Here is a 24573-nt window from a genome sequence, read left to right as displayed (position 1 = left end):
CCCTTTGTCTAGCACTATCCACATGATCACAAAGAGCTAAATCAGAGAATAGCTCTATCATGCTGCTCCTTTGTCACCCTGTATCTTAGAGAAAAGTTTCCCAAAAGGATGAGAAAGGAGCCTTAGTGAGACTGCTTGGATAGCTATTAGGAGTTGTTATCTACTTAAAAAGAGGGTGGGGGACCTCTGGCCAGCAGATCAATAGTGGCCCTGTAGGAAGTCCAAGTTGACCTGCCAAGTCTTCCTCAAGCATGATCATGTACCATAAATGAAGACCATTCATTTTTTTGTATTGCATGTTGTTTGATCATCCTCTAGGAACCCAATGCTAACAGCGTGGCTTGGAACACACAGTGTGAGGACATGCTCTGTTTCTCTGGTGGTGGATATCTCAACATCAAAGCTAGTAACTTTCCTGTCCATCAGCAGAAACTTCAGGGCTTCGTTGTGGGATACAATGGTTCCAAAATTTTCTGTCTCCATGTTTTTTCCATGACTGCTGTTGAAGTTCCCCAGGTAATCTTTAATCTTGTTCATTAATTCTTTTTGTTGCTGATGTCAGCATTATCTTAAGTGCTCCTGAAACATGTCTACTTTCTGTCCAATAGAGTTTTAAAATATTTCTCCACCAGCTTTTTGGCCTTCCTTTCATGAATAATGTCTGTAGTTTTGTGCTTGGAGGAGAAAGGGATAGTTTTCACTGTCCTGTGAGAGGTAGGTGAAAGTTTATTGTGTTAATCATTTGACACAACAATGCAGAATGAAATCAGGTAGACAAGAAAACTCCTAGTAAAAATTGGCTTTACCAACTGCAATTACATATTATTCCATGGCATGCTCTCACTTTAATGCTGCTGTTTCTCCTATTACTATAGTTATAGGTAACTTTGTTCTCTCTGTTTTTTCTTTCGCTTTGGTGAAGTTCCAGCCAAATGCCAGTTATTCTCCTACACATTCTTGCTTGTGACTTCTTCACGTACCAGTTGTTTGTTCAAAACATTTTAGATCAACAGCAAATGTGATTTGTCCCTAAGAAAACCGTGTTCTCAACAAAACAATTGTTTGGACATGATGGAAAGTACTAGCAATAGAGCCACTGAAGTATTTAATATAATGAGTAAAAGCTGGTGGTGTCAGTCTACCAGCAGAACAGAGCTCCGCAACAGGATTTCCATTTCTCCCCATTGCAACCCTCTGTGCACCCCCAAAGTCTGCTCTAGAAGTTTGTGGGGACTGCAGGTATTGGGAAGAGAGGAAAGGAAAATCTGGTTGCGCAAATTGAAGGTTGCTTGCACAGTGTTGGATTACAGGAATAGTTCACTTAATGGCCAAGTTCAGATGTATTTATTACAATTTTATAAGTAAACCTATGCTTAAGCCTTGTGAGTATATACTTCATCCTCGTGCCATGCCTTTCGTCCTCCTTGGTGCACTGCAATTAACTCAAAGTCTTCAGCTTATCATAGTTATCCATTACCTCCAGCAGGGAAACTATGGTTACCAGAATTTAAACAAGTCATGGTCTTAACTCATGGTTTGATGTTGGGTTAAGATCCTTGCTTGTTTGTATCCTGGCAACCATAGTTTCTTGATCTGAACAAAAAGGGAAATAATTAACTGAAAAAATCCTGAGTTAATTGTGGCATGCTAAGAAGGAAAAGGGGTAACATGAGAACAAAGTGTGCAGGCCTGAGGTAGATGCACATCTCAACTTATTAAGGCGAGACACAAACCAGACCGTTACGTTTTTAGGGACTACTTTGGAAATGTCTTTCTTTGTATTGTTTAAAATTTTTAAAAGTATGGTGGTGGAATTTGTGCTTGATTTTGCACTTTGTGTCCATTCACAACTGACTAACATTAGCAGAAAGAATGCAGAACTGGGGTTTAAATTTAGCTGTTTTGTATTTACATGATCAAAGATCTAGTAAATGCCACTCCTAAAATTAAAGGATTTTGGAATGCACTTGTTTTCCACTTGGCTTACATTTAAAGGAAGAGAAACTGAGGGGGTTTTATAGAGCTTTGGCTTGGAGCTGGTGGTCATCCTTTTAAATAATGACTTGAATAAGAGCAGACAACAAAGTTGTCACAATTACTTCTTCGCTTTCTGTCAATCTATTTTGGAGTGTAGGATAGGAGAATAGGATTAGAAATGAAAATAATCTTGACTGAGTGTACTGTAAAGTTCAGCAAAAATTCTATTTACACGTAATTGTGTGTAGAGAACAAATACAAAAGATGGTAAACATGCAGAGGAGGATGTGAGGTTCATGACTGATCATAAACTGGACCTTTGCCAGCATTGTTGCAAATGCCATTTAGGCAAGTTTCTACGCAAAGGGAAAAATTGAACACAAAAGAATAATCAACATGAATCTGACATCAGAAATGGCAATATTCAGAAGCCAGTGGGGGAACATTTCAGCATTCTGGGACAATGTGCATGCCCTTGAAGTGGTCATCCTGAAGAAAAGGAACTTAAAACAGACACTGCAAAGTAAAACTACTGAATTACAGTCTGCTAAGAGGTCCAGGAATGTCACTTGTGGATTGAACTGAGACAAAGGATTTTTAGCGCCTTAAGGGGGCAATCCTATGACAAGATCCACTGGAATGAGTAGTTTAGGATGCAGCAGAGCTCCAGCTTAGTCAGGGTTAAGTTTCCAACCCTAGCTCAGCTGAATATACGCAGGTATCGCATGCTTGGTAGAACCAAGTCTGGTGTAAGTCCTGCAAAAGGGGCATTCTGGAGCCCTGGTGGGTGTGAGACCAGGGAGAGGGGACCCAGGCTGAATCCTAAGGCCACTTAGCTCAATCACAAGACATGGCCATGGAACATTAGTTTAAAGACTTGTTTTTCCTCTGCCAGACATAGGCAGATCAGCCGCAGCCGTGCTGCTTAGCTGAGTTTGGATACGGTATAACTTTACATTGGCTTAATTTACACTGGCTTGCTTTCCCTTAGTTCTTTGTTCATAGCATTGCTCCCTTAATGTGCTAGTTGGCTTAGTAATGGTAAGAAGTCTGTGTCATCAAGAACTGTGAATGTGAATTAGCCCTGTTAATTAGATCCTTTTCTGCATTTCTTCTTACCTCACTTCTCAGAATCCTACTTCAGCCTGTGTGTGAGAGAGTATACATGTATGCCAGGGGTGGGGAACACAGGCCTAGGGACCAAATGTGACTATCCAAAGTTCTTAGGACACGCCCCAGGCCACACCCCTCACTGGTCCTACTCTGTGCCTGGCTTGAATGAATCCTTGAGTTGCAATAATGTCTCCTGCATAGCTAGATGGATGACTTTTGCATGGCTGAAATGTAGCCTGCTATACTCATCTGATGTCCCACCCATCTTTGTCTCTGGCACCATCCGCCCCTGGAATGTGGCCCCTAGGAGGTTCTCTCTGAGGCAATGCAACCTTTGAGCTGAAAAGGGTCCCCACTCCTAATATATATCTATAATATGGGGTAGAACTTCATGTATCTGATGATGTGAACCTACTTCACTAATGCAAATGGTGTAATATATTTGCTGGCATTTAAAGTGCCACCAGACCCTTTACCGTTTGGGCTGTAATAGTAAGAAGTCTTGTCAACCAGAAATGGATGGGGAAAATTCAGTTGTTTGGCACTGGTTAGACCCATAGAGGACTCTTTCAACTAGATGATTACAGAAGTAGATGTGTACATGGGATCCTGTTGGGTTTTGCATTTCACAATTAAATTATTGTTCTGGAGAAGATGGAAAAGTTTAGCACAGATGAAATAGCATAGAATACAAGAGGCAGGAGAAAACGTTGAATGCATTTTAATTTATTTATTAGCACAGAGAACGTTAACGCTTGCTTTGTAACATGGATTTCCCACCAGCAGCTAAAGAATGGATTTGTTTTAGCACAAGGAGAATGAAGTTGCTTGAAAACATCTTTTAAATTATAGATGGGTGCAAATGTAGCCTTAAGGAAAGGGATTTTAAAGGGGATCATGGAGCGGGAATAATTTTCAAACATTTAAAAGGCTGCCGTAAATGGTGATAGAGTAATTGCATTCTGTTGCTTTGACAGAGAGAAAACAGAATGCTATCTGCAAGAGCAGTTTGGCAACAGAACAAGTTAGCCAGGGGATGTGTTTTGGAATTTCCTACACATGAAATGTTTTGTACAGAATTCTTGGTAAACATCTGTCAAAGAGCTTTCTTTAGTGAATACTGCTCTTAGAGAAAGAACACTGATCCAAATAATCACACTTAAAATGGTACTTATATGTTATTAATTCTGTCATAATGTGGATGGAGATGCACATTCAAACATGAAACCTATGGAAAGCAGTGCCATTTAGATATTCGTTATTTGGTTTGTAGTCCAGAGGACATTTGAATCGGATGCATGTCTTTCAGTTCCTGATCCAGCAAATGATAGACATCCAGATTTCCAAATTGGGGTACTACGGCTACATTATTGGGGCTACATTATTTTCTTGTATTCTGTCATGTCTGAAATTTTCTTTATAGCATCTTAGTGGGAAATGCAGAAAATTTGGTTTGCACTACAGTTATAGCCGCTGTGATATGATAGGAAGTTTATCAAGTGTAGGAAATCACACTAATATCTTAATGCTTTACTTTGGTTTTTCAATTTGCAGTCAGCACCCATGTATCAATACTTGGAAAGGAAAATGTTCAAAGAAGCCTATAAGATTGCTTGTTTAGGAGTAACTGACACAGATTGGAAAGAGCTGGCTATGGAGGCTTTAGAAGGACTCGAATTTGAAACTGCTAAAAAGGTAAAGTGTTTCAGCTTCATATCTGAACCTTCTGCAATTTGTATTGGCATACAGTTAGAGTAGACTAATTGTACATACATACCCAGCTGTATCACTAGGAACTGTGAGCTGAGTGCTTTAAAAAAATTATTCATGGTGAAAACACGTAATTTGTTCTCTTCTACAGTGGTACCTCACAAGACGAATGCCTCGCAAGACAAAAAACTCGCTAGACGAAAGGGTTTTTGGTTTTTTGAGTTGCTTCGCAAGCCGATTTTCCCTATGGGCTTGCTTCGCAAGACAGAAACGTCTTGCAAGTTTGTTTCCTTTTTCTTAACACCGTTAATACAGTTGCGACTTGACTTCGAGGAGCAACTCATAGAACGCGGTGTGGTAGCCTTTTTTGAGGTTTTTAAAGACTTTGGTGATTTTTGAAGCTTTTCCAAAACTTTCCCGACACCGTGCTTCGCAAGACGAAAAATATCGCAAGACGACAAAACTCGCGGAACGAATTAATTTCATCTTGCGAGGCACCACTGTATTTCTGTTCAGAATGCAGAAAATCTAATGGACTAGGGATTAGCACATACATTTTGCTACTCAGGCTTTTAAATGCATTAGGAATCTATAAATTCCAACTCAATTCCAGTGATAGGGAATGATTTAAATGTAAGTTTAATTAGAACAGCACTTTGCACTATAGGTAGAAAAAAATCACCCATATTCACCCATCCTTGGCTGTGTTGACCACTATGTGGCAGTAAAGATTTATTTTGCTGTAACGTAATAAGCCTGCTTTTAAAAAAGTTACAAATTTCTTTGCCAGTCTTCTTCTCTCCATTGTGAACTGCTTTAGCTTTGAATATGGACATTTATTCTATTTCCCTCTCATTCAGAAAAGCTTTGAACATCTCTTTTTAAATGCCCTCCTGTGTGTGTCTATGGGAGGGGGGCGGTATACAAACTTCACATGTTCCAGACAGTATGCACTCTCTTAACATTGTAAACAAACCTAATAAGTGATAGCACATTTTCTTTCTCTTCTCCTTCTAATTTAAAGTCCCTTGCCATTAGGACTAGGTAACATTGTGTTTCCTAACATTTGTACTTGACCTGTTTTCAAGTTATTTTTGATGTAGCGTGGGAAAATGTACTTGCTAATCAAATATATTGCCCACTTCTGTCCCGTCATGGAATTCAAGGTTGAGTATATGGACTTTCCAGATCACCTCCCATTCCGGCACTGACCAGATCTACTTCACTTCCAACTTGGTTGCTGTAGTGTGTCCCTTCAGACCATGTCCTGGGACCATTATTCATCAGTTGTCTTTCTGCTTCAGCAACCTTCTATTAAATAAAGGGGATCGTTTTGAAATTAAGACTAGGTAAAGGTAAAGGGACCCCTGACCATTAGGTCCAGTCGTGACCGACCCTGGGGTTGCGGCGCTCATCTTGCTTTATTGGCTGAGGGAGCCGGCGTACAGCTTCCGGGTCATGTGGCCAGCATGACTAAGCCGCTTCTGGCGAACCAGAGCAGCGCACGGAAACGCCGTTTACCTTCCCGCCGGAGCAGTACTTATTTATCTACTTGCACTTTGACGTGCTTTCGAACTGCTAGGTTGGCAGGAGCAGGGACTGAGCACCCTAGACTCTGTGGTTGAACCCACAGCGCCACCCGCTGGAAATTAAGACTAGGTATTGCTTAAATGTGTGTCCTTTCTTAATTATCATTTTCACAGAGCTTCGATACGCAGTTTAGATACAATTTTCATTAATAGTAGATTTTGTCCCATAGTGGCTTTGTGCAAAGATGTTTCTGTTCCTAGAGGTGAGGCATCTGATTTTCACTGATGGCACCATCACCTGCTGCAACTCTCCTTACCGTATCCTGTACTGTTCCAGAGGATTCCCCTGACCCTCAAGAGCAGCTTTTTCAATGGGGGGTGGGGACTGTGGGGACAATTGATAAAAAACAAGAGCCTTGCCTTGTGCAAGCAGGAGTGTTTCCTAGAAAGCCACCACTGACTAAAACTCAATTTATGCTTCTAATTTCTTAAAGCATTTTTATCCTATTACTTGGTCAAAGAAAGGGTATTAGATCTAGTAGTTTAAAGGGAGGTTGTTTTTACCATCTTGAAGATGTTAAGTAACCTGTCCACTAAGTATTAGAACAGATTAGCACAAAGAAAAACAGCTTCCAGAATACATTAAAAGAGAGAGACACAACTATCCTTGTGTAAGCACAATATATTTGTTTTAGATTAAATATCTCTATAAATGAGGAGCTATCTCTGCATTTATTCGAGCAGATTATAGAAATGTAAATAGCTGTGATTTATTTAGTATGTTGAGATTATATTCTTAAATGTCACAGATTAGATTATTAAATGCTACAGGGTTTGAGATTTTTTTTAATTGAAATTTTCTCCTCTTAATTTATATGCTATATCATATAACAGCGCACAAGGCAGCCCATACAGATTAAAGATAATAAAGATGAAAGATAACAACTTTTCCTTAAAAACATTTTTCAAGGAAGCCCCATGCAGCATGCTTAACCCTGGTCAAATCTCATTATTGTAATGGCATGGCTGACAGTGGCTAATTCCAGTCTCTTTGGAAGGGATGCAGGAGGTGTCTCAGATTAGCTGACAAAGGAACCTCCTAGCCATAGCTACTACATTTCCCCCTGTACTGTGTTTGGATGCAGGTGCTTGCACAAATTGCACACCTGATTCAGCAGCGCCACCAGTGTTCCACGAATCACAAGTAGATCATATCCCCAGGAGCATCCATGTTACAAGCATTAACATCATCTTGTCTGTGTTCAACATCTGTTGTTGAGCCTCAAAGAATTTTGCAATATCTCACCTTTATGGTGTAAAAGTGCCACTCATGGCTTCTTACAATATTTAGAAATTACAGTTTTTTAAAGACAGTAATATAAGATAAGTAACCAAAGGGCAGCAGTTCAAACCTGAACATGGAAGCAGCTACATACAATAAAAGCTTGCTGTAATTTGTCTTCAACTGGAGAGAAACAGCAAGGGAAGATGCCAGTCGACTTCAGTGGCAAGTGTTAATTGGGCTAAGGATTGTAGCCTTGTACCTTGATCCCTAAACTTTAGCCGTGAGCTAAAGGATCAGTGAACGGGAACTGCCTGTGTTGTTAGGATTCCCAGCAATGTATTAATTTATTCATTTTTGCCTCCCCACCCCCGGTTCCATAGCAGTGGCTGGATAGGTGTTTGGCTCTCTGCCCTCCTGCAACAAAAACTGGAAGGAAAGCTCTGACAATGTGTTTATTCTTGGGCCCCATTGAATTGTGGTCAGTACAAGAAATTCCCATTGATTTCAGTGGTACTTGCTTCCAGTTAATGCATTTGGGATCAAGTGTTAGACCAATTATCTTTCCATGACTATGCCCATACTTAATTAGTGCATTCAAGAGATCCTACAATAGTTCTGTCTTTTTAATACAAAGTAGATTAGTGGTCTGACCTGTTTTAAAGTATGACCTGTTGTTTTCCAGTTTCTGGCCAATGCAATCTTAGTATTGCTGTACATTCATATTTTTTTTAATGATACCTGCTTATTATAGATTGGTTATAATTTATCCTCAGTGATAATGACTAAGGTAGTTCCATCTTTTTTTTGCTGCCAGATTTGTGTGTTGTTTTATCCCAAGAGTACATGACACATGGGGTCCCGTTCTTAATAAAGGCTATACACTGCACAAATACATTTCCCCCTTCACTGAATTAATATCGTATCTATACACATGAGGCTAAGTTTATTACAGAGCTGCATTTTTAAAATATGCTTGTCTCAACCTGACTCTGTGTAACTCAACGCTTTGCACAGCATGCATTATGTTCATATCGGATATTCTGTTTAAATCTCCATATTTAGCTCATGCAAAAAGTATAAATAGTAATCTAATTCACTGCCACTTGTGGTACACAGTAATCAATTTTTGTCTAGTATGCATAGTAAGTAACCATAACTAAGTATATGTGGAATATATTATACCTGTTGATTGTTTGCCTACACAATATTAGGACATTGCTGATGCATTTTTCTTTCTTTGTTTCAATAGGCATTTACCAGAGTACGAGACCTTCAGTATCTAGAACTGATAAGCAGCATTGAGGTAAAGGAAAAAATAGGGGGATGCAAAATGTGAATTAAGGAAAAAGCTTACTCGGTGCAGTATCCACATAACAGAATGTTAAATGGACAATGAATCTATTGAGAGTAAAAAAAATGCTGAGTATTTTTGATTTGGAATGATGATTGATATGTATTGACTTTGATCCACTCTTATGACAGAAACTTAATGAAAAAATGGGGAATGGCTTGAATATTCAATTATAATGCTGTAGATTCCTATGGCTTGTTTCAAAGTATTTTATAAATAGGAATTAATTAAGTCTTACATCACCCTCTTGAGATAGGTAATTATTTTTATCTCCATTTTCCAGACCAGGCAACTGGCACAGAGGTACTGTGACTTGCCCAAGGTCACATGACAAATCAGCGACAGATGGGAGTAAAATTTGGGGCTTGCAACTTTCATGTTGCGCTCTTAACCTGCTCAAATTCCTAGCCCATGACTTGATAGATTTTTTAATTATAGAATAATTACTAAGAAGAATCTAAAGGAAAAGCAAATCTATCACCACTCTGACCTTCCTGTAGGATGTCGTAGTAATGTAAAACATGTGGGTCTACAATGAAAAGTCTAAAGGGAATCCTTCATGTAGATGTTAATTGGGGTTCCTGTCTCTTGTGTAGGGATGCAATCTGCTCTCTGCAGCCACTGGTGGCAAAAATGTCCTTGTTTTATCACGGTGCTTAAAGGAAGTTTACTACTGATATGGATGACATTGGATGCAGGAAGGAATGCCACAGTTATCATTCTTTTTACAAACTATGAAAGAGCAAAAGTGTATTTGCGTTACTGAATCAGCCCGCCATCTGTCCTGTTGTTGTACATGATCTCTGGGTTAGTTATCATGCCTGAAAATGAATGGCAAGGGACCTTGAATTGTGCAGACTACGCTTTTCGTGTGTAGCAATGGGGATAGCCACATCTAGGTTTGAGAATGGCTACCGAAATGGTTGCAACTATTTTAGACCTTTCTTGTGTAAATGTCCCCAGTTAGTGTGTTAGGTTTATTTTGAAGCTAGGTCAGAGCAGTATATGCCCAGCAGTATGTTAACTTGCTTGTGGCAGATCCAGTGAAAAGAGAGATAGCAGGGTCCCAGGGTCACATATAGTGCTTTAAAGAATTCCCACTCAGTTGCAGTTTTATGCAGTAGAGGTACATTTTATTAATCATTTCACATGGGAAGAGCCCTGCTGGCTCCTTCAGACCAAAGCTCCTTTCAGCCAAGCATCCTATTTCCCAGACAATTCCAGGAAGCTCACAAGCTGGGCATCAACTCTCCAGCAACTGGTTTTCAAAGGTCTGCTGCCTCTTACTTGGACGGTCCACTAAATTAGCATGGACAATAGCCACTGATGGATTTATCTTCCATAAATGTGCCGGGTTCAGACATTTCATGTCATTTGCAGAGATGCTGCATTATCCTAACCTCCCAAAACCACAGTGTTTTTAATACTTCTTGATACAGCACCTATAGCGCCCCTTTTTGTGTAGAATCTAGATGCTTGTTGTATCTAAAGATACTTGATGTTACTGATTCCCAGCACCATTTTAATTTGTTGCTCTGCTGCTGTACGGTTCATAAAACAGTAAATCTGCCTCCTCCCATTCTATCAAGCTAATTTTGTTTTAGGTGTGGGTTTGTTTTTTTCCATTTGAAGGCTATGTGCTCTCCCTTTTCAGAGTGTTGTGAAAAAGCTTTGACCATTTCACTTCTCTACTTTTGATAGCAGAAGCTGAATTGAGCTGGGAAGTTCTGGTTGCTGCCAGTATTTGCAAGCCTGCCCCCCAGCTGTCCTCTGATTGGCCCATTCTCACGGGCAAGTCCTGCTAAGCCGTGAAGGCACAGGGGGAGGCTCTGGTGTCCTCCAATGGTGGCGCCCCAGTGTGGATGGCCCCAGGAGCGGGCCACAGCCACACTGGGCTACAACCGCCACCCCAAGTTCCAGTTGAGCAGCCATTGCCAGTTTCACTTCTCTGCTTTTGATAGAAGAAACTGAATTGATAGAATTCATTTGGGGTGCTGTGAAAGACCCTTCAGGGCAGGAAATGACAAATATATCCAGTCTTCTGCATTGGAGCATATATCTAGCCTTTCTCTCATTAAAGTAAAGGGAGATGTGGAGCAATGGCTTCTCAAATGAGTCTGAATCTGTAGAATTTGTCCCCACCCTTTATCCTTTGAGATTTGTTTTAGTCCTCTGGCAATGAACTTGCAGATTATTCAAAAGATAAAATGCAGTAGAGGGTATTCTTTGTAGGGTTGGGTGTCAGACAGACCATTAAGATACATGGGGGGAGATTCTGTATCCTGTAGGATAAATCCCTGAGATGCGTGAGGAAGCTACATTAAGGAAGGAAAAGCTTGGGAGGCAGGGAGAGAATAGAAGATGCTATTCTGTTGATTTGAAACACCAACAATCAACAAAAAAGGTGGGCTGTAAGACTTCCGCACTAAATTAATTGGAGAGAGGTGGAAGCAAAAACGGGCTCTCCTGCCTCATGTTAGATACCCCATGAGATGGATGACAGATTAGTCCCTATCTTGTAATTCCCTGTGCTTCAGAATGTAAGTCCACTGTGGCTATATATGCACTGATGTTTAGCTTAATGTGGGTAGTTTAGAGAGAAGAGCTGTAGCTCAGTGGTAGAGCACCTGCTTCACACACAGAAGGTCTCTGGTATAGTCCTTGTCATTTCCTGGTAGGGCTGGGAATGTCCCTGTCCTGGAACACTGGAAAGCTAGATAGACCAATGGTCTGACTTGTTACAAGGCAGCACCCTATGTTCCTTTGTAATTTGGCATTCTGTATGCATGCTATAACATTAAACCTTCCTTTCATAGATAACATGCCACTAATTAGAGAGAAACATTTGCCAAATCCTGTTTTTCATTATGTTCTTGTCAGATTAATTTTTCTTTTTAATCCAGATGGTATAAGCATAACTTTCAGCAGCCATTTGATAAATTTTAGTACAGCTAGATTTTATGATCTTGAAGTGGGGCAATTGCATGTGGTTTGAAATTGCTAGGCTAGTTTTTTGCACATTTGAGGAGCAGGGAGCAACAAGCATATATAATAAAATAGTATATACTCACATGCCACTTGGTGTGTTTGCATATCTCTTTAGGTGCAGAACAAGTGGACTGAATTTTATTCTAGACTTGCTTGGTCACTCACTGGAACACTTCTCTGGAGTTTGTTTGCTTTCTCTTTAGGTCGTCCAGTCACAGTAAAAGTACATAATGTTGGGAAACCTGTGGGCAATGTGCTTCTTTGGCATAAAAAGCAGGCAAAACTCTACCAGTGTAGACAGAATGAAGTAATTTTTGTTGTTGGCTGCCCTAGTTTATCCCTGGGAACCAACAACAGGATTGCACACTCTTTCTTTCCTTGCTTCTTCCCTCCTTACTTCCCCAGTGCCAACATTTTGGTTTAATTAAACTGCAATTAAATGGTTTGTCCAAAATGAGGAATGTAAGTTTACAGACCAAGATCTTAAACCAACTACAAACATGATGCTAGACCATTCTTTATCGCTCAGTGGACAAGCCTCAGGGAGCCTGTGGTCGGCATGAGCCTTGCTCAATAACCCTTCCTCTCTGCTGCTGAGAGGAGGAATTCTGCTGAGTTAACTTTCAGTTCCAAAGATCCTTGGCTTATTTTTACATGCAGATGAGGAAACCTGGTTTAAAACAAACAATGCTTAGTTGCTAAGCAAGTCAGCTTCATTTCCTCCAAGAAAGCATCTTTCCATGATAGGAAAGTGGTTTTATTTCCACTAATACAACACACATCAGCTGGGCAGGGATAATATAATATGATAATGATAATGATAATAATAGCTGGCAACCAATTAAGGTTAGTTCTTCCTGAATACGTAGATTTATTTCACTGGGAGGGGAGACATGTTGGCAAGTTCATTGTAGATGTAGCCATTCCATTGAAGGATATTTTTATTCCATTGTAGTGACTTTGAAAGTTCTTCATTAAAATTTATTCTTAGCTGTCTGTCAGAGACAACTTTTTAAAAAGTTACGTTCAGTGCCATGTTTCTTAACTACAAACTATTAAATTTAAAATGCAAAGTACTTAATTAAAAATATAGGCATTTCCATGCTGTTGATCACCATAACAACAAACTGATAGTGCAGATGGTGACCATTAATTTTTAAAATAGAAATAAAAGCAACACCACCACTTTCTGATGTTTACAACCTTGGTTATTAAATCTGCATTATACTATAAAATCTAAGGCTACCAGACACTTGAAATTCCCTTTCATTCTTGTGTCTCTGTATTCGTTTTGCGTGCCTTCCATAACCTTGTCAAAGTTGTAAGTGCTTTGCCAAGAATCACACATGTCAGCAAGTAGAACAAATGTAAATAATACACATTTTTCAAATGTGTTCAGTTTGTATTTCTTTCCTGGCAGGTACTGGAGAAGGAGGAAGGACAGGACTCATGGGGCAGTAAGTGAGCAGGGTAGAAAGGGAGTGGATAGATAAATTTAATAGAAAGGCTTAGGACAATTGTAGGTACAAACTAGGACACTTCAGAAACATCACCTGGGCTCCTAACCAGGGCTTTTTTTCAGCCGGAACTCAGTTCTGACACCTCTCAGGTAGACGCCATTGCCGTTATAAGAGAGCAAGGGAGGCGTTCATGGTGAGTTCTGGCACCTCTTTTTCTAGAAAAACAGCACTGCTCTTAACAATTCTTATCACATATTTTTAAAAGGTAAAACAGATTTTTCAATGAATTCAAATGCACAGTCCAAAAACCCTGGCATAATTTGCATTATTTTCAAAGGGGCTTCTGCAGAACAACAGGATCCTAATGTATCACATGAAATCCAAGCATTTTTATATGTATGTATCTGTCTTTGTAAGGCAGTCAACTGGCAGGATCCTTTTGGACTAATTTGCCCTACAATTTCCACTGCAGACTGAAGAGTCCATTCATGGATCAGTAGGTTCAGCTGCAATTGTCACACCTGTAAACTTCATTGACCAAATGCCCTGCTTCTTAAACTCACATTTATCCTGCCATGGAAACTGTTTTACGTAGCAGTTTTGTATGCCTGTATCATCATCATCATCATTTTTATTTATATCCTGCCTTTTCCCCAGATTGGGACTCAAGGCAGTTTACAGATAAAAATACAAAAACACAGATAAAACAGAAAAGGCTAAAAACAAAGTCTACTTCATGTAGTTGCCACAGTGGCCCACTTAGTATTACGGTTATTTTAGGTCATATTTACAAACGTGTTTGTATCAGAGCTTTGGGCAATCTCAATCAACTTCTTGGTTTCTTTGTGCCATCTCTCTCATGCATAAGCCAGTACAGCCCTTGCTTTTGAGAAGCACCAAGGGGCTTCATTGGTTGTCCTGGGAAAAGATACCCATAATGATGAACGGATCTTAACTCAGAAATGCAAAGATTACAATGTGAACAGTGGAGGTGGAAGCTGCTGAGCTTTCTTAACAACTGCAAGTGGATAATTTCTCATTGAGACGCAGGAGGGCAATGAGACGTTTGGTAGATCAGCACCTTTGGCATTGTTCCAGGGACACCTCTTAAGCATGCCAAACTAAGGCGTGATCACTTTCCCACCGTATTTAGTCTTTCATTAAATTACAAGTTATCAATTGGTGCCGGGTAACAATTTATTAACTCCTTGAGGGTTATCCCAGCGCAGTCTCAGGCATTTATAGCTCAGGGAAACATTTCATCTGATACGACATATGCTTTTATTTCTTGGTGATCCACTCGCTCTCTGCTGCCTTTGGGAGAATGGGGCTGAGAGTCCTCCAGTAGCCATAATAAAAAGCATAAAAGCAACTTGTATTTTGCTGTACTGATCATTCCAGTACTGATTTGCTCAGTATCTAGCTGCCTTTTGTACTGTGCTCTTTGCGGGTGAGTTCCTCAAGAATTTTTGATCATGGATCATTGTGTTTGATTCTTTGCCTCAATGACTGGCACCATTTCATTTGAGTAAGTTTCAACCCAGTCCTTCATGTGACAGAACTGTTATCTGAAAGAGCTTTAGATGGTTCCAGCCATTTCCTTATAAGCCTTTTTTGTCTGGTTGGTAGGCACTAAATATCACAAATACACTCTTCCATCTTTAATGCTGAAAGTGTTGATATATTGCAATGTATCCATGGAATTCTAACCCTTTTGAAGTTGCATTTGCCTTGGACTATAGACAAGAGCAACATTGCAGTAAGCATTGGTAGGAACAAGTTTTGACATGTGTTGCGTAGGGTTTGTCTACATATCATGCCAATGTAGAATTGATGTCACCTCTCAGATCTTGGTTGTCATTGGGAAACCTGCACGTGCCTACTGCTTGTATGTGATAAATTTATTACCGTTCTATCTTGAGGCGAAACACATGATAGTGCTAAACTGCGGTTCTTTGAACGTGTTTCAAAAGGTTTATTCTGAGATGCACAAAAGTTTCTTTTGCAAAAGAGCTGTCATTAGCCTTTTTGTCTTTAGCCTTTCCACCAGTCTGTGGGTGATACTCAAGGTTGGTCATCCGCAGTGTACATCCACTGAAAACTGCCTAAGTAATTTGAGCCCATTGGTTGCAATGGGTCTCCTCCAAGTACGACTTGGCTGGATGTCACTTAGTATCCTGGTGGTTCCCTTCCTGTGAGAAGTGAGGTTACAGGGAACCAGGCAGAGGACCTTCTCAGTAGTGGTGCCCGCCCTGTGGAACGCTCTCCCATCAGATGTCAAGGAAATAAACAACTACTTGACTTTTAGAAAACATCTGAAGGCAGCCCTGTTTAGGGAAGTTTTTAATGTTTGATGGGTGGGGTACAAATAAATTATTATTATTATTATTATTATTATTATTATTATTATTATTATTTATTATTATTGTTCCTGAAATCCACATCTTAGCAGCTGTTTGTCTCATGGAATAACCTGTATTAGAAATAATAAGGAATGAGAAATGTGATGAATTTGGGTTTCATTTATTTGGAGACATTTCATTTTCAAATTTTATGAGAACTAAAAGTATTTTTAGAAATGAAATTTGGGGTAAATAGGATTATAATAGGAATATAACATTAAGAACATCTTGGAAATTTCAAGACAGATAAAATGCTTCTTCACCCGGACCATAGTTAAATGATGGTTAGCCCTCTTCCAGGAGGCAGTGATGGGCACCAACTTGAATGGCTTTAAAAGAAGATTAGACCTATTCACAGAAGACAATGCTATAAGCAGCTAGTAGCCTCAATGGTTGTGTTTTACTGCTGTGTCATAAACCTTATGCCTTTGAATACCAGTTGCTGGGAATTTCAGGTGGGCTGTTGCACTCACATCCCGGTGACAAGCTTCTCACAGGCTACTGTTGGAACAGGATGCTAGACTATGTGACCATCAGCCTGATCTAACAGGCTCATTTTATGTTCTTCTTAGGTATTGCATTAAGGTGTGAGCCTGCCTTGACTTTTATGTTCAGTTAAATTATATCTTACAATGGGATGTGTTCTGTTTTTTACTGGACTATTGAATGGGCAGGGCAGTAGAGAGACAACATAGAAAGCTTACTAATGGTGCTATTGATGTTAGCAGGGCTAAGTCAGTTTATGCGTCAGTAATCCAGTTTAAAAGCTTTGTGAATCACGGCTTAATATTTTCAGTGGCTCTAGCCAATCTTGTTTCCTGCCTGATTATGTTTGCTATAACATTTCCTGTCCTTTATTCTTATTTTTTTAAGGAGAGGAAGAAGCGTGGAGAGAGCAACAATGACTTGTTTCTAGCCGATGTTTATGCATACCAAGGAAAGTTCCACGAAGCAGCCAAGCTGTACAAAAGAAGTGGACATGAAAACCTGGCTCTTGATATGTACACTGACTTGCGCATGTTTGACTATGCAAAGGTACATGGATGTGATTTATGGGGTGTTTATTTAAACTGCCTCTGGCGTTCAAGAATCAAGCAGTTTCCTTTTGGCGTGTGCATTTTCTTTGGTTCTTCTTTTCTGGAAACTCCTGGTAAATATCATTGACCTAAGTAACTAACCTCTCAGGAACTTTCCCACACAGCACGCAGTTAAACTATGGAATTCACTCCCACAGGATGTATTGATGACCACCAATTTGGGCAGTTTCAAAAACGGATTAGAGACGTTCTTGGAGGATAAAGCTGTCAATGGCTGCTAGCCCTGATGGCTGTGTACTGCCTCCTCCAGTGTTGCAGGCAGTGTCCCTCTGGATACTAGTTGCTGGGAATCTCAAGTGGGGAGAGTGCTATTGAACTCAGGTTCTGCTTCCAGTGTGTGGTGTAGTGGTTAAGAGTGATGGACTCGTAATCTGGTGAACCGGGTTCGCTTCCCCGCTCCTCCACATGCTGCTGCTGGGTGACCTTCGGCTAGTCACACTTCTCTGAAGTCTCTCAGTCTCACTCACCTCACAGAGTGTTTGTTGTGGGGGAGGAAGGGAAAGGAGATTATTAGCCACTTTGAGACTCCTTAGGGTAGTGATAAAGCGGGATATCAAATCCAAACTCTTCTTTCAGGCTTCCCGTAGGCATCTAGTTGGCCCCTGTGAGAACAGGAAGCTGGTCTAGGTGGACCTTTGACTTGACCCAACAGGGTTCTTTGTACAGTCTTAGGAACCTACATGGTGGTATTGTGCTGCATTACTGTGCAAGAGCGTTGTTTAAAAACTGGGATTCCCATTATATCTCAGCAAGTTTCACAATACCAGTTAACAGCCTCTGAAATAATCTTTGATTCCTTTGATCCTGTAAATGAACCCTGAAGTTGTTTTTGTATATGTCTGCAAATCAAATTCCCATGTAGAAATAAGTTGTACACAATATGAAGAATGTGACAGTTTTACATGCACTTTCATAAGTTTTATGTTGCAGACTTTTAACGTCTTCTGTGGTATTTTTCTTATCAAAAACCTTGAAAATCAGTACGCTTTATAGTCTCATTAATCACTCGTTACAGACTTGCTCCATCCATTACTGGACATAAGCTTTGCCTTGGCGCACATATTTCTAAATTTCTTTTCTGTGGGGGGGAAAGGTCATCTGAAATGCAGATGGTATTGTCAATGTTTGAGCAACACTGCTTTTCTCTAGCAAGTTAGACTAAAAATTGCAAGGTCTTAATATCGGTTTGTGTTTAAACTCCTCTGAAGCAGAAATCTAATTCATAGAGTAGAAATTTGTCATCATGCTAATATGAATTTTCACAATGCTGAACCAGCTTAGAGTAAAATGAAATCTTTTCAGGGTAGCAGAGCTTCATATAGAGGCTAATGACATATTACACACATTAAGCCCTGAAAGTTGGGTTTTCAGTCTGTTTATTTAATGTTAAAGAAATAGCAGCTCTGAATGAAGAAGCAATAAGGGATTACTTAACTCTTTCCCCATCCTCTCAGTCTCTCCCTCCCTCCAAATCCCTCCTCTTGAAATCTGCTGTTCCTTTAAAAAAAAAAAAATTACACAGCTGCCAGAGCTTCATTACACATATTTGCATGTAATGAAGTTAACTTCATGGACAAAAGAGCAACTAAACAGAGTCAATTTTATTCAGTGGTTGAACTTTGGTTTGCCAGTACTGCTTTTTAAAATAGTATGCGGATTCTTATTTTTTGCCTGCTACCCTCAGGCTACTAGACATTTGCAGAGCCTGTCTCTTGAGCCTTGGTAGTTTCAAACGACCCTGGACAGTTCGTAGTTGGGAGGGGGGATCCTATACTGTGGGGACAGCTCTGGAGATCATGTGCATATGGGACCTTAGATTTCTTATCAGTATACCAAATCACACATTACTGTCAACTCACAAGTAATTTATTGCAGTTCAGGAAACTGAACTTTCTGCTTCTAATTTATTTCAGTGATCTAAGCTACAAAATGCAATTACACAAAACAAACACTGTCTCTCTCATTTCTTGGTTCAGCTTCTTCACAGTCAAATAAAACAAAATGCTCTTATTTTTAACTGGACCCCACAGAACAGCAGGATGTTCTTAAGCAGAATTGAATTTAATGTTCCGTAAATGCTGTTCTGGGCTCACATTTGCTGCAATGATGCTATATATCCGTCACACTAATTCAGAGTGGTTACTTCATTCCACTTAGTGTCTGATCTCTGCCGAGTTCTGCTCTACCTTAGAGTCCTGTAGTGTGGTACAATCTAGCAACTGGATATATTTCCTTGCATTACATTAACACCAGTCTGCTGCAGGGATGTGCCAGGATGACTTATGACACTATTTCACCCAACATGATGTGATTCCTTCAGGTTTGGTTACAGTTGTGTCCCATTCTAAGTATGTGCTTACTCTGCTTCGAGCAACAGGATTTCTGTCACTTTTTGTGGCCTCCTAACTGATCAGTTATTATTATTAATCAGCACTGCAAATAACAAGGCCAGTGGAAGTGATGGTATTCCAGCTGAACTATTTAAAATTTTAAAAGATGATGCTGTTAAGGGGCTACACTCAATATGCCAGCAAATTTGGAAAACTCAGCAGTGGCCAGAAGATTGGAGAAGATCAGTCTACATCCCAGTCCCAAAGAAGGGCAGTGCCAAAGAATGCTCCAACTACCGCACAATTGCACTCATTTCACACGCTAGCAAGGTTATGCTTAAAATTCTACAAGGAAGGCTCAAGCAGTATGTGGATCGAGAACTCCCAGAAGTACAAGCTGGATTTAGAGGAGGCAGAGGAACCAGAGACCAAATTGCAAACATGCGCTGGATTATGGAGAAAGCTAGAGAGTTCCAGAAAGACATCTACTTCTGCTTCATTGACTATGCAAAAGCCTTTGACTGTGTAGACCACAGCAAACTGTGGCAAGTTCTTAAAGAAATGGGAGTGCCTGATCACCTCATCTATCTCCTGAGAAATCTCTATGTGGGACAAGAAGCTACAGTTAGAACTGGATATGGAACAACTGATTGGTTCAAAATTGGGAAAGGAGTACGACAAGGCTGTATTTTGTCTCCCTGCTTATTTAATTTATATGCAGAATACATCATGCGAAAGGCTGGGCTGGATGAATCCCAAACTGGAATTAAGATTGCCGGAAGAAATATCAACAACCTCAGATATGCAGATGACACAACCTTGATGGCAGAAAGTGAGGAGGAATTAAAGAACCTTTTAATGAGGGTGAAAGAGGAGAGCGCAAAATATGGTCTGAAGCTCAACATCAAAAAAACGAAGATCATGGCCACTGGTCCCATCACCTCCTGGCAAATAGAAGGGGAAGAAATGGAGGCAGTGAGAGATTTTACTTTCTTGGGCTCCATGATCACTGCAGATGGTGACAGCAGCCACGAAATTAAAAGACGCCTGCTTCTTGGGAGAAGGGCAATGACAGGCCTAGACAGCATCTTGAGAAGTAGAGACGTCACCTTGCCAACAAAGGTCCGTATAGTTAAAGCCATGGTTTTCCCAGTAGTGATGTATGGAAGTGAGAGCTGGACCATAAAGAAGGCTGATCGCCGAAGAATTGATGCCTTTGAATTATGGTGCTGGAGAAGACTCTTGAGAGTCCCATGGACTGCAAGAAGATCAAACGCATCCATTCTTAAGGAAATCAGCCCTGACTGCTCACTGGAAGGACAGATTGTGAAGCTGAGGCTCCAGTACTTTGGCCACCTCATGAGAAGAGAAGACTCCCTGGAGAAGACACTGATGCTGGGAAAGATGGAGGGCACAAGGAGAAGGGGGCGACAGAGGACGAGATGGTTGGATAGTGTTTTCGAGGTTACCAGCATGCGTTTGACCAAACTGCGGGATGTAGTGGAGGACAGAGGTACCTGGCGTGCTCTGGTCCATGGGGTCACGAAGAGTCGGACACGACTAAACGACTAAACAACAACAACAACAACAACTGATCAGTTTCTTTTCTGTGTTTCTCTGTTCCCTCCACCCCCAAATCCAATAGGTTGTAGCCATCCGGTATCAACTGATAGGGTTGTATGCTACATATGTGTCAGATTCACAGCCCTTCTCATACAGTAAACATTAAACTAGCACAACAGGTACCCAGCCATAGGCCCTTTTCTGTTACTTTGCCATAAGTATTTTAGTAACATCTGGGGTTTGTGTCAAATGTGTTACATCTCTCTAAAAACCAGAGGTGCTTTATGGTCTTTGTAATACATGTTTTCAAAACAGTCTAGCAACTTAGGCCTTTGTAAATTTAGAACCTGGGAGAGAGAGTACAAGCTCATGGTGACTTGCAGAATCACAGGCGGTTGCCCCTTCACAGAGGTGCCAAAAACTGAATCAGAGGCATGAGGTGTGCAAACCATGTTTCCTGGCTCTTTGATGAGAGACCTTCCTCATCAGAATCCAGCACTCTGTCTCTTGAGCCACTTGTAGGAGAACACTAGTAAAAAGTAATGTTGCAATTAATGAAGTGTTTGGGTCAACTTTCACGTTCTAGTCTCACACGTTTGCTAATCCTTTCCTTAAGAGCTGTTGAGTAAGCCAAATTTGCCATTATGGTTTTCGACCAGATTTCATAATTGAATCCATTGGCTTTAGGACCTCTTAAATTGTAAGACTGACCTGTTTAGAGAAAACTGTCACCTGTCTCTTAACTTTATTTACAGACATTGTTCTTGGCAAGTCATGGAAAGCGGGCAAAAACTGATATTTCATTGGTTTTTCCTCCAGAGAATTTCCTGCAGACATTCTGTTTTCTCTGTGTTCAAACTATGAGAGTTCTTGTGTATTTTGTAATACCAGTCATGCTTAAATCTAATCAGTTGATTTAGTAATTTCTTCTTCTTTTACTCCTCATGTGATGTAAACTGCAATTAAGTTACCAGAGTATATTGAAAAGTGAGTTGGTGGGGAAATGGGTATTTGGAATGGGCAGTTGGCACAGTGAATGCTACAGGAAGCATCATGATTGTCATCTCCTGCACTTTTCTCAGGAATTCCTTGGCTCCGGAGATCCCAAAGATACAAAGATGCTAATTACAAAACAAGCAGACTGGGCCAAGAACATCAATGAACCCAAATCAGCTGTGGAGATGTACATTACTGCCGGCGAGCACATGAAGGCCATAGAAATCAGCGGAGATCAGGGCTGGGTTGATGTGTATGTCTTGATTTGTTTTTTTCAGAGCTATATGCTGCCATTGTTCAGCAGAAATATTGCCATTTTTTTCTGATTGTGCTCACTCTATGGGTTGCACATGTTGAAGGAGGGAAATCCTATATTGGCATAGTGGGAATGGGGTCTGTAACTAGTGAGAGACGTAGAGCGCCCCTGAATTACTTAGGGGCTCAGTTGTGCTAGTTGCTGTACAAATCTGTAACTGAAGATAGTTGAAGATTATGGTGCCTGTGTGATTTGCATGTTCAGCAACCCTGTTTTCAAAGCATTCATCTATTCGTTTGTACTTTTGTGTATGGCTGCTTTTACACAAAATTGCATTCCAAGTGGCTCTGAGCATATCAAATGAGTAGCAACAGATAAAAGAATTCAAAACCATGGTATGAAAAATTAAAATTACAAGAACAATTATAAGGACATTCTTCAAGGTTATCTATAATTACTCTGATTTGTTGAATGTTGGTTTCAGAGCCTTAAGAAAACACTGCTGAAGATAAAGCATGCATGAAATATGAATTTCTTAGGATTTTAATAGGATTCCAGAGTCTGCATCAAAGCTGCAGACTGGATTCTCTGTAGCAAGGCTGTGCCATGCACACTAGAAGTTGCAGTTTTGTATCTGAAAGCTTTTGCTTACAGTCCAGGAGTCCTTTCTGGTGAACAGGCAGGTTTATAGTTTGGCAAGGAACTTGCTGGACTATACATGTAAACAAAAGTGCTTTGCCTTCATACTTAGAACTCTGTAAAACAAGTTGCATGCATATGTTTTTAAGAGGTAGCAAGAACTAAGAGTTTTATAGCCACTGATGGGTCTTCTTCTGCATCTAGATTGATTGATATTGCTCGGAAGCTGGATAAAGCTGAGCGCGAGCCTTTGACAAAGTGTGCCTACTATTTCAAAAAGCTATTTAACCATGGCTACGCAGCGGAAATCTATACAAAGATTGGGGACTTGAAGGCCTTGATACAGCTCCATGTGGAAACTCAGCAGTGGGATGAGGTAAGTACAACTCATTTATCATCCTCTGGGTATCTGCATCCTGGATATATCCTAGGCCTTAAATCTTTTCAATTGCATAAACAAAATTTCTCCTTTTTTAATAACTTAAGTTGCGTGCATGTCAATGTTCTATCATGCATTTCAGAGTAACCTTGCTACTTGAGGAGAAATAAACCAATTGCATGAGAAGCCTTTCACCTGAGGAATTCCTCAATTACAGTGAGCTATTTACCTCAGATGCTGATCTGTGACATCTTTGTGCCACATGGGGCTCATTTTGTCACAAGAAAAAGAGGTCAATGGAGGGGAAGAGAGAATGGTTCGTGGGAGATGACATTCAACTTAGCACAGCTTGCTACCCTTTTGCCATCTTTCCCTGTTGTGCGGAACTGCAAAGCCACCTTTAGGATTTTCTGGTATGACTGAACTAATGCAGTTTACCAAAATCTGAGTGGATCTATGCAGCCCATTTTTACTCAGGAATCGGCCTCTCTGTTCAGTGGCAGATAGAGATGGTGGAAGTCGTAGCCCAAACTGTCTGGAGGGCACCAGGATGGGGAAGGTTGGATTACAGAATTCATTTTCAATTGTCTGGGGAAAGCATTACTTACTGAAATGGCGTGCTGTTGATAAATTTCTGTCACAAGGCACCAGTTCTTGACTGTAATGCAAACCAGGTCTGAAACCCAAGACCCACATGTGGCAAACTACTTCACTTTGATTTCATTGTTTATTTGCCATCAGGAACAGTTCCTCAGATGTATTTGTGAATTGGAAAATCATTTATGTTCAGCTATGTTTTTCAGCAAGCATGTTAAGAATGATTTTTATCTGGTACGTAGGCATTTGCTTTGTGTGAAAAGCACCCTGGATTTAAGGATGAGGTCTATGTTCCTTACGCTCAGTGGCTGGCAGAAAATGATAGATTTGAAGAAGCCCAAAAAGGTAGGACAGCATGGCAAGTACGCCTGTGTGTGTGTTTTTTACTAAAATGTTGATAGCACTCAACATGCCCTGGGGAAGTTCCCAGGAACAAAAGTTCAAGCACTGTCTCTTTGAAAGTGATTCTATAATTTGCATTAAAAGCAAAAGAAGACTCTTAAATGGATCTTACTCAGTACTTACTTTAGTTGTCGGGTAAGCTTCTTGTTGTCACTAACAGCAGCAACAAATTTAATAAAGTATAAGTTCAGTAAAAAGAGCAGACAAAAAAGTAGATTCTACATCTAGTGTTTCTACTCACTTTCTGCTCCAACAGTCCTTGATAATAATTTGACACATATATATTCTGTATTTTTTTTAAAAAGGCATGTACTGGTATTGGGGGGATGCCAATGTCTAAACCACAGAGCCTAGGACTTGCCGATCAGAAGGTTGGTGGTTTGAATCCCCGCGACGGAGTGAGCGCCCGTTGCTCGGTCCCTGCTCCTTCCAACCTAGCAGTTCAAAAGCACATCAAAGTGCAAGTAGATAAATAGGTACTGCTCCAGCGGGAAGGTAA

General features: G+C 40.4%; 1 protein-coding gene and 1 long non-coding RNA gene across 5 annotated transcripts in view; one reads left to right on the top strand and one right to left on the bottom strand.

Moving 5' to 3' along the window:
* The window catches only part of IFT122 (intraflagellar transport 122), a 59138-nt gene that overhangs the window by 20336 nt on the left and 14229 nt on the right, over positions 1-24573 (top strand). For all 4 annotated transcript variants that reach the window (XM_028719289.2, XM_028719290.2, XM_028719288.2 and 1 more), the window contains 7 exons: positions 319-516; positions 4645-4785; positions 8864-8917; positions 16689-16850; positions 21888-22054; positions 22901-23072; positions 23915-24017. In XM_028719289.2, coding sequence (XP_028575122.1) covers positions 319-516; positions 4645-4785; positions 8864-8917; positions 16689-16850; positions 21888-22054; positions 22901-23072; positions 23915-24017 — 997 coding nt within the window. The remainder of the gene's footprint in view (positions 1-318; positions 517-4644; positions 4786-8863; positions 8918-16688; positions 16851-21887; positions 22055-22900; positions 23073-23914; positions 24018-24573) is intronic.
* Positions 275-12175, bottom strand: LOC144327019 (uncharacterized). The gene is made up of 2 exons (XR_013391994.1): positions 12037-12175; positions 275-705 (listed from the first exon to the last, which is right to left on the bottom strand). It is a non-coding gene; the product is annotated as an uncharacterized LOC144327019 (long non-coding RNA).

Source organism: Podarcis muralis, chromosome 2 (genome assembly GCF_964188315.1).
Source record: "Podarcis muralis chromosome 2, rPodMur119.hap1.1, whole genome shotgun sequence".
NCBI classification, from domain to species: domain Eukaryota; kingdom Metazoa; phylum Chordata; class Lepidosauria; order Squamata; family Lacertidae; genus Podarcis; species Podarcis muralis.
This window is presented reverse-complemented; position numbering and strand designations above follow the sequence as displayed.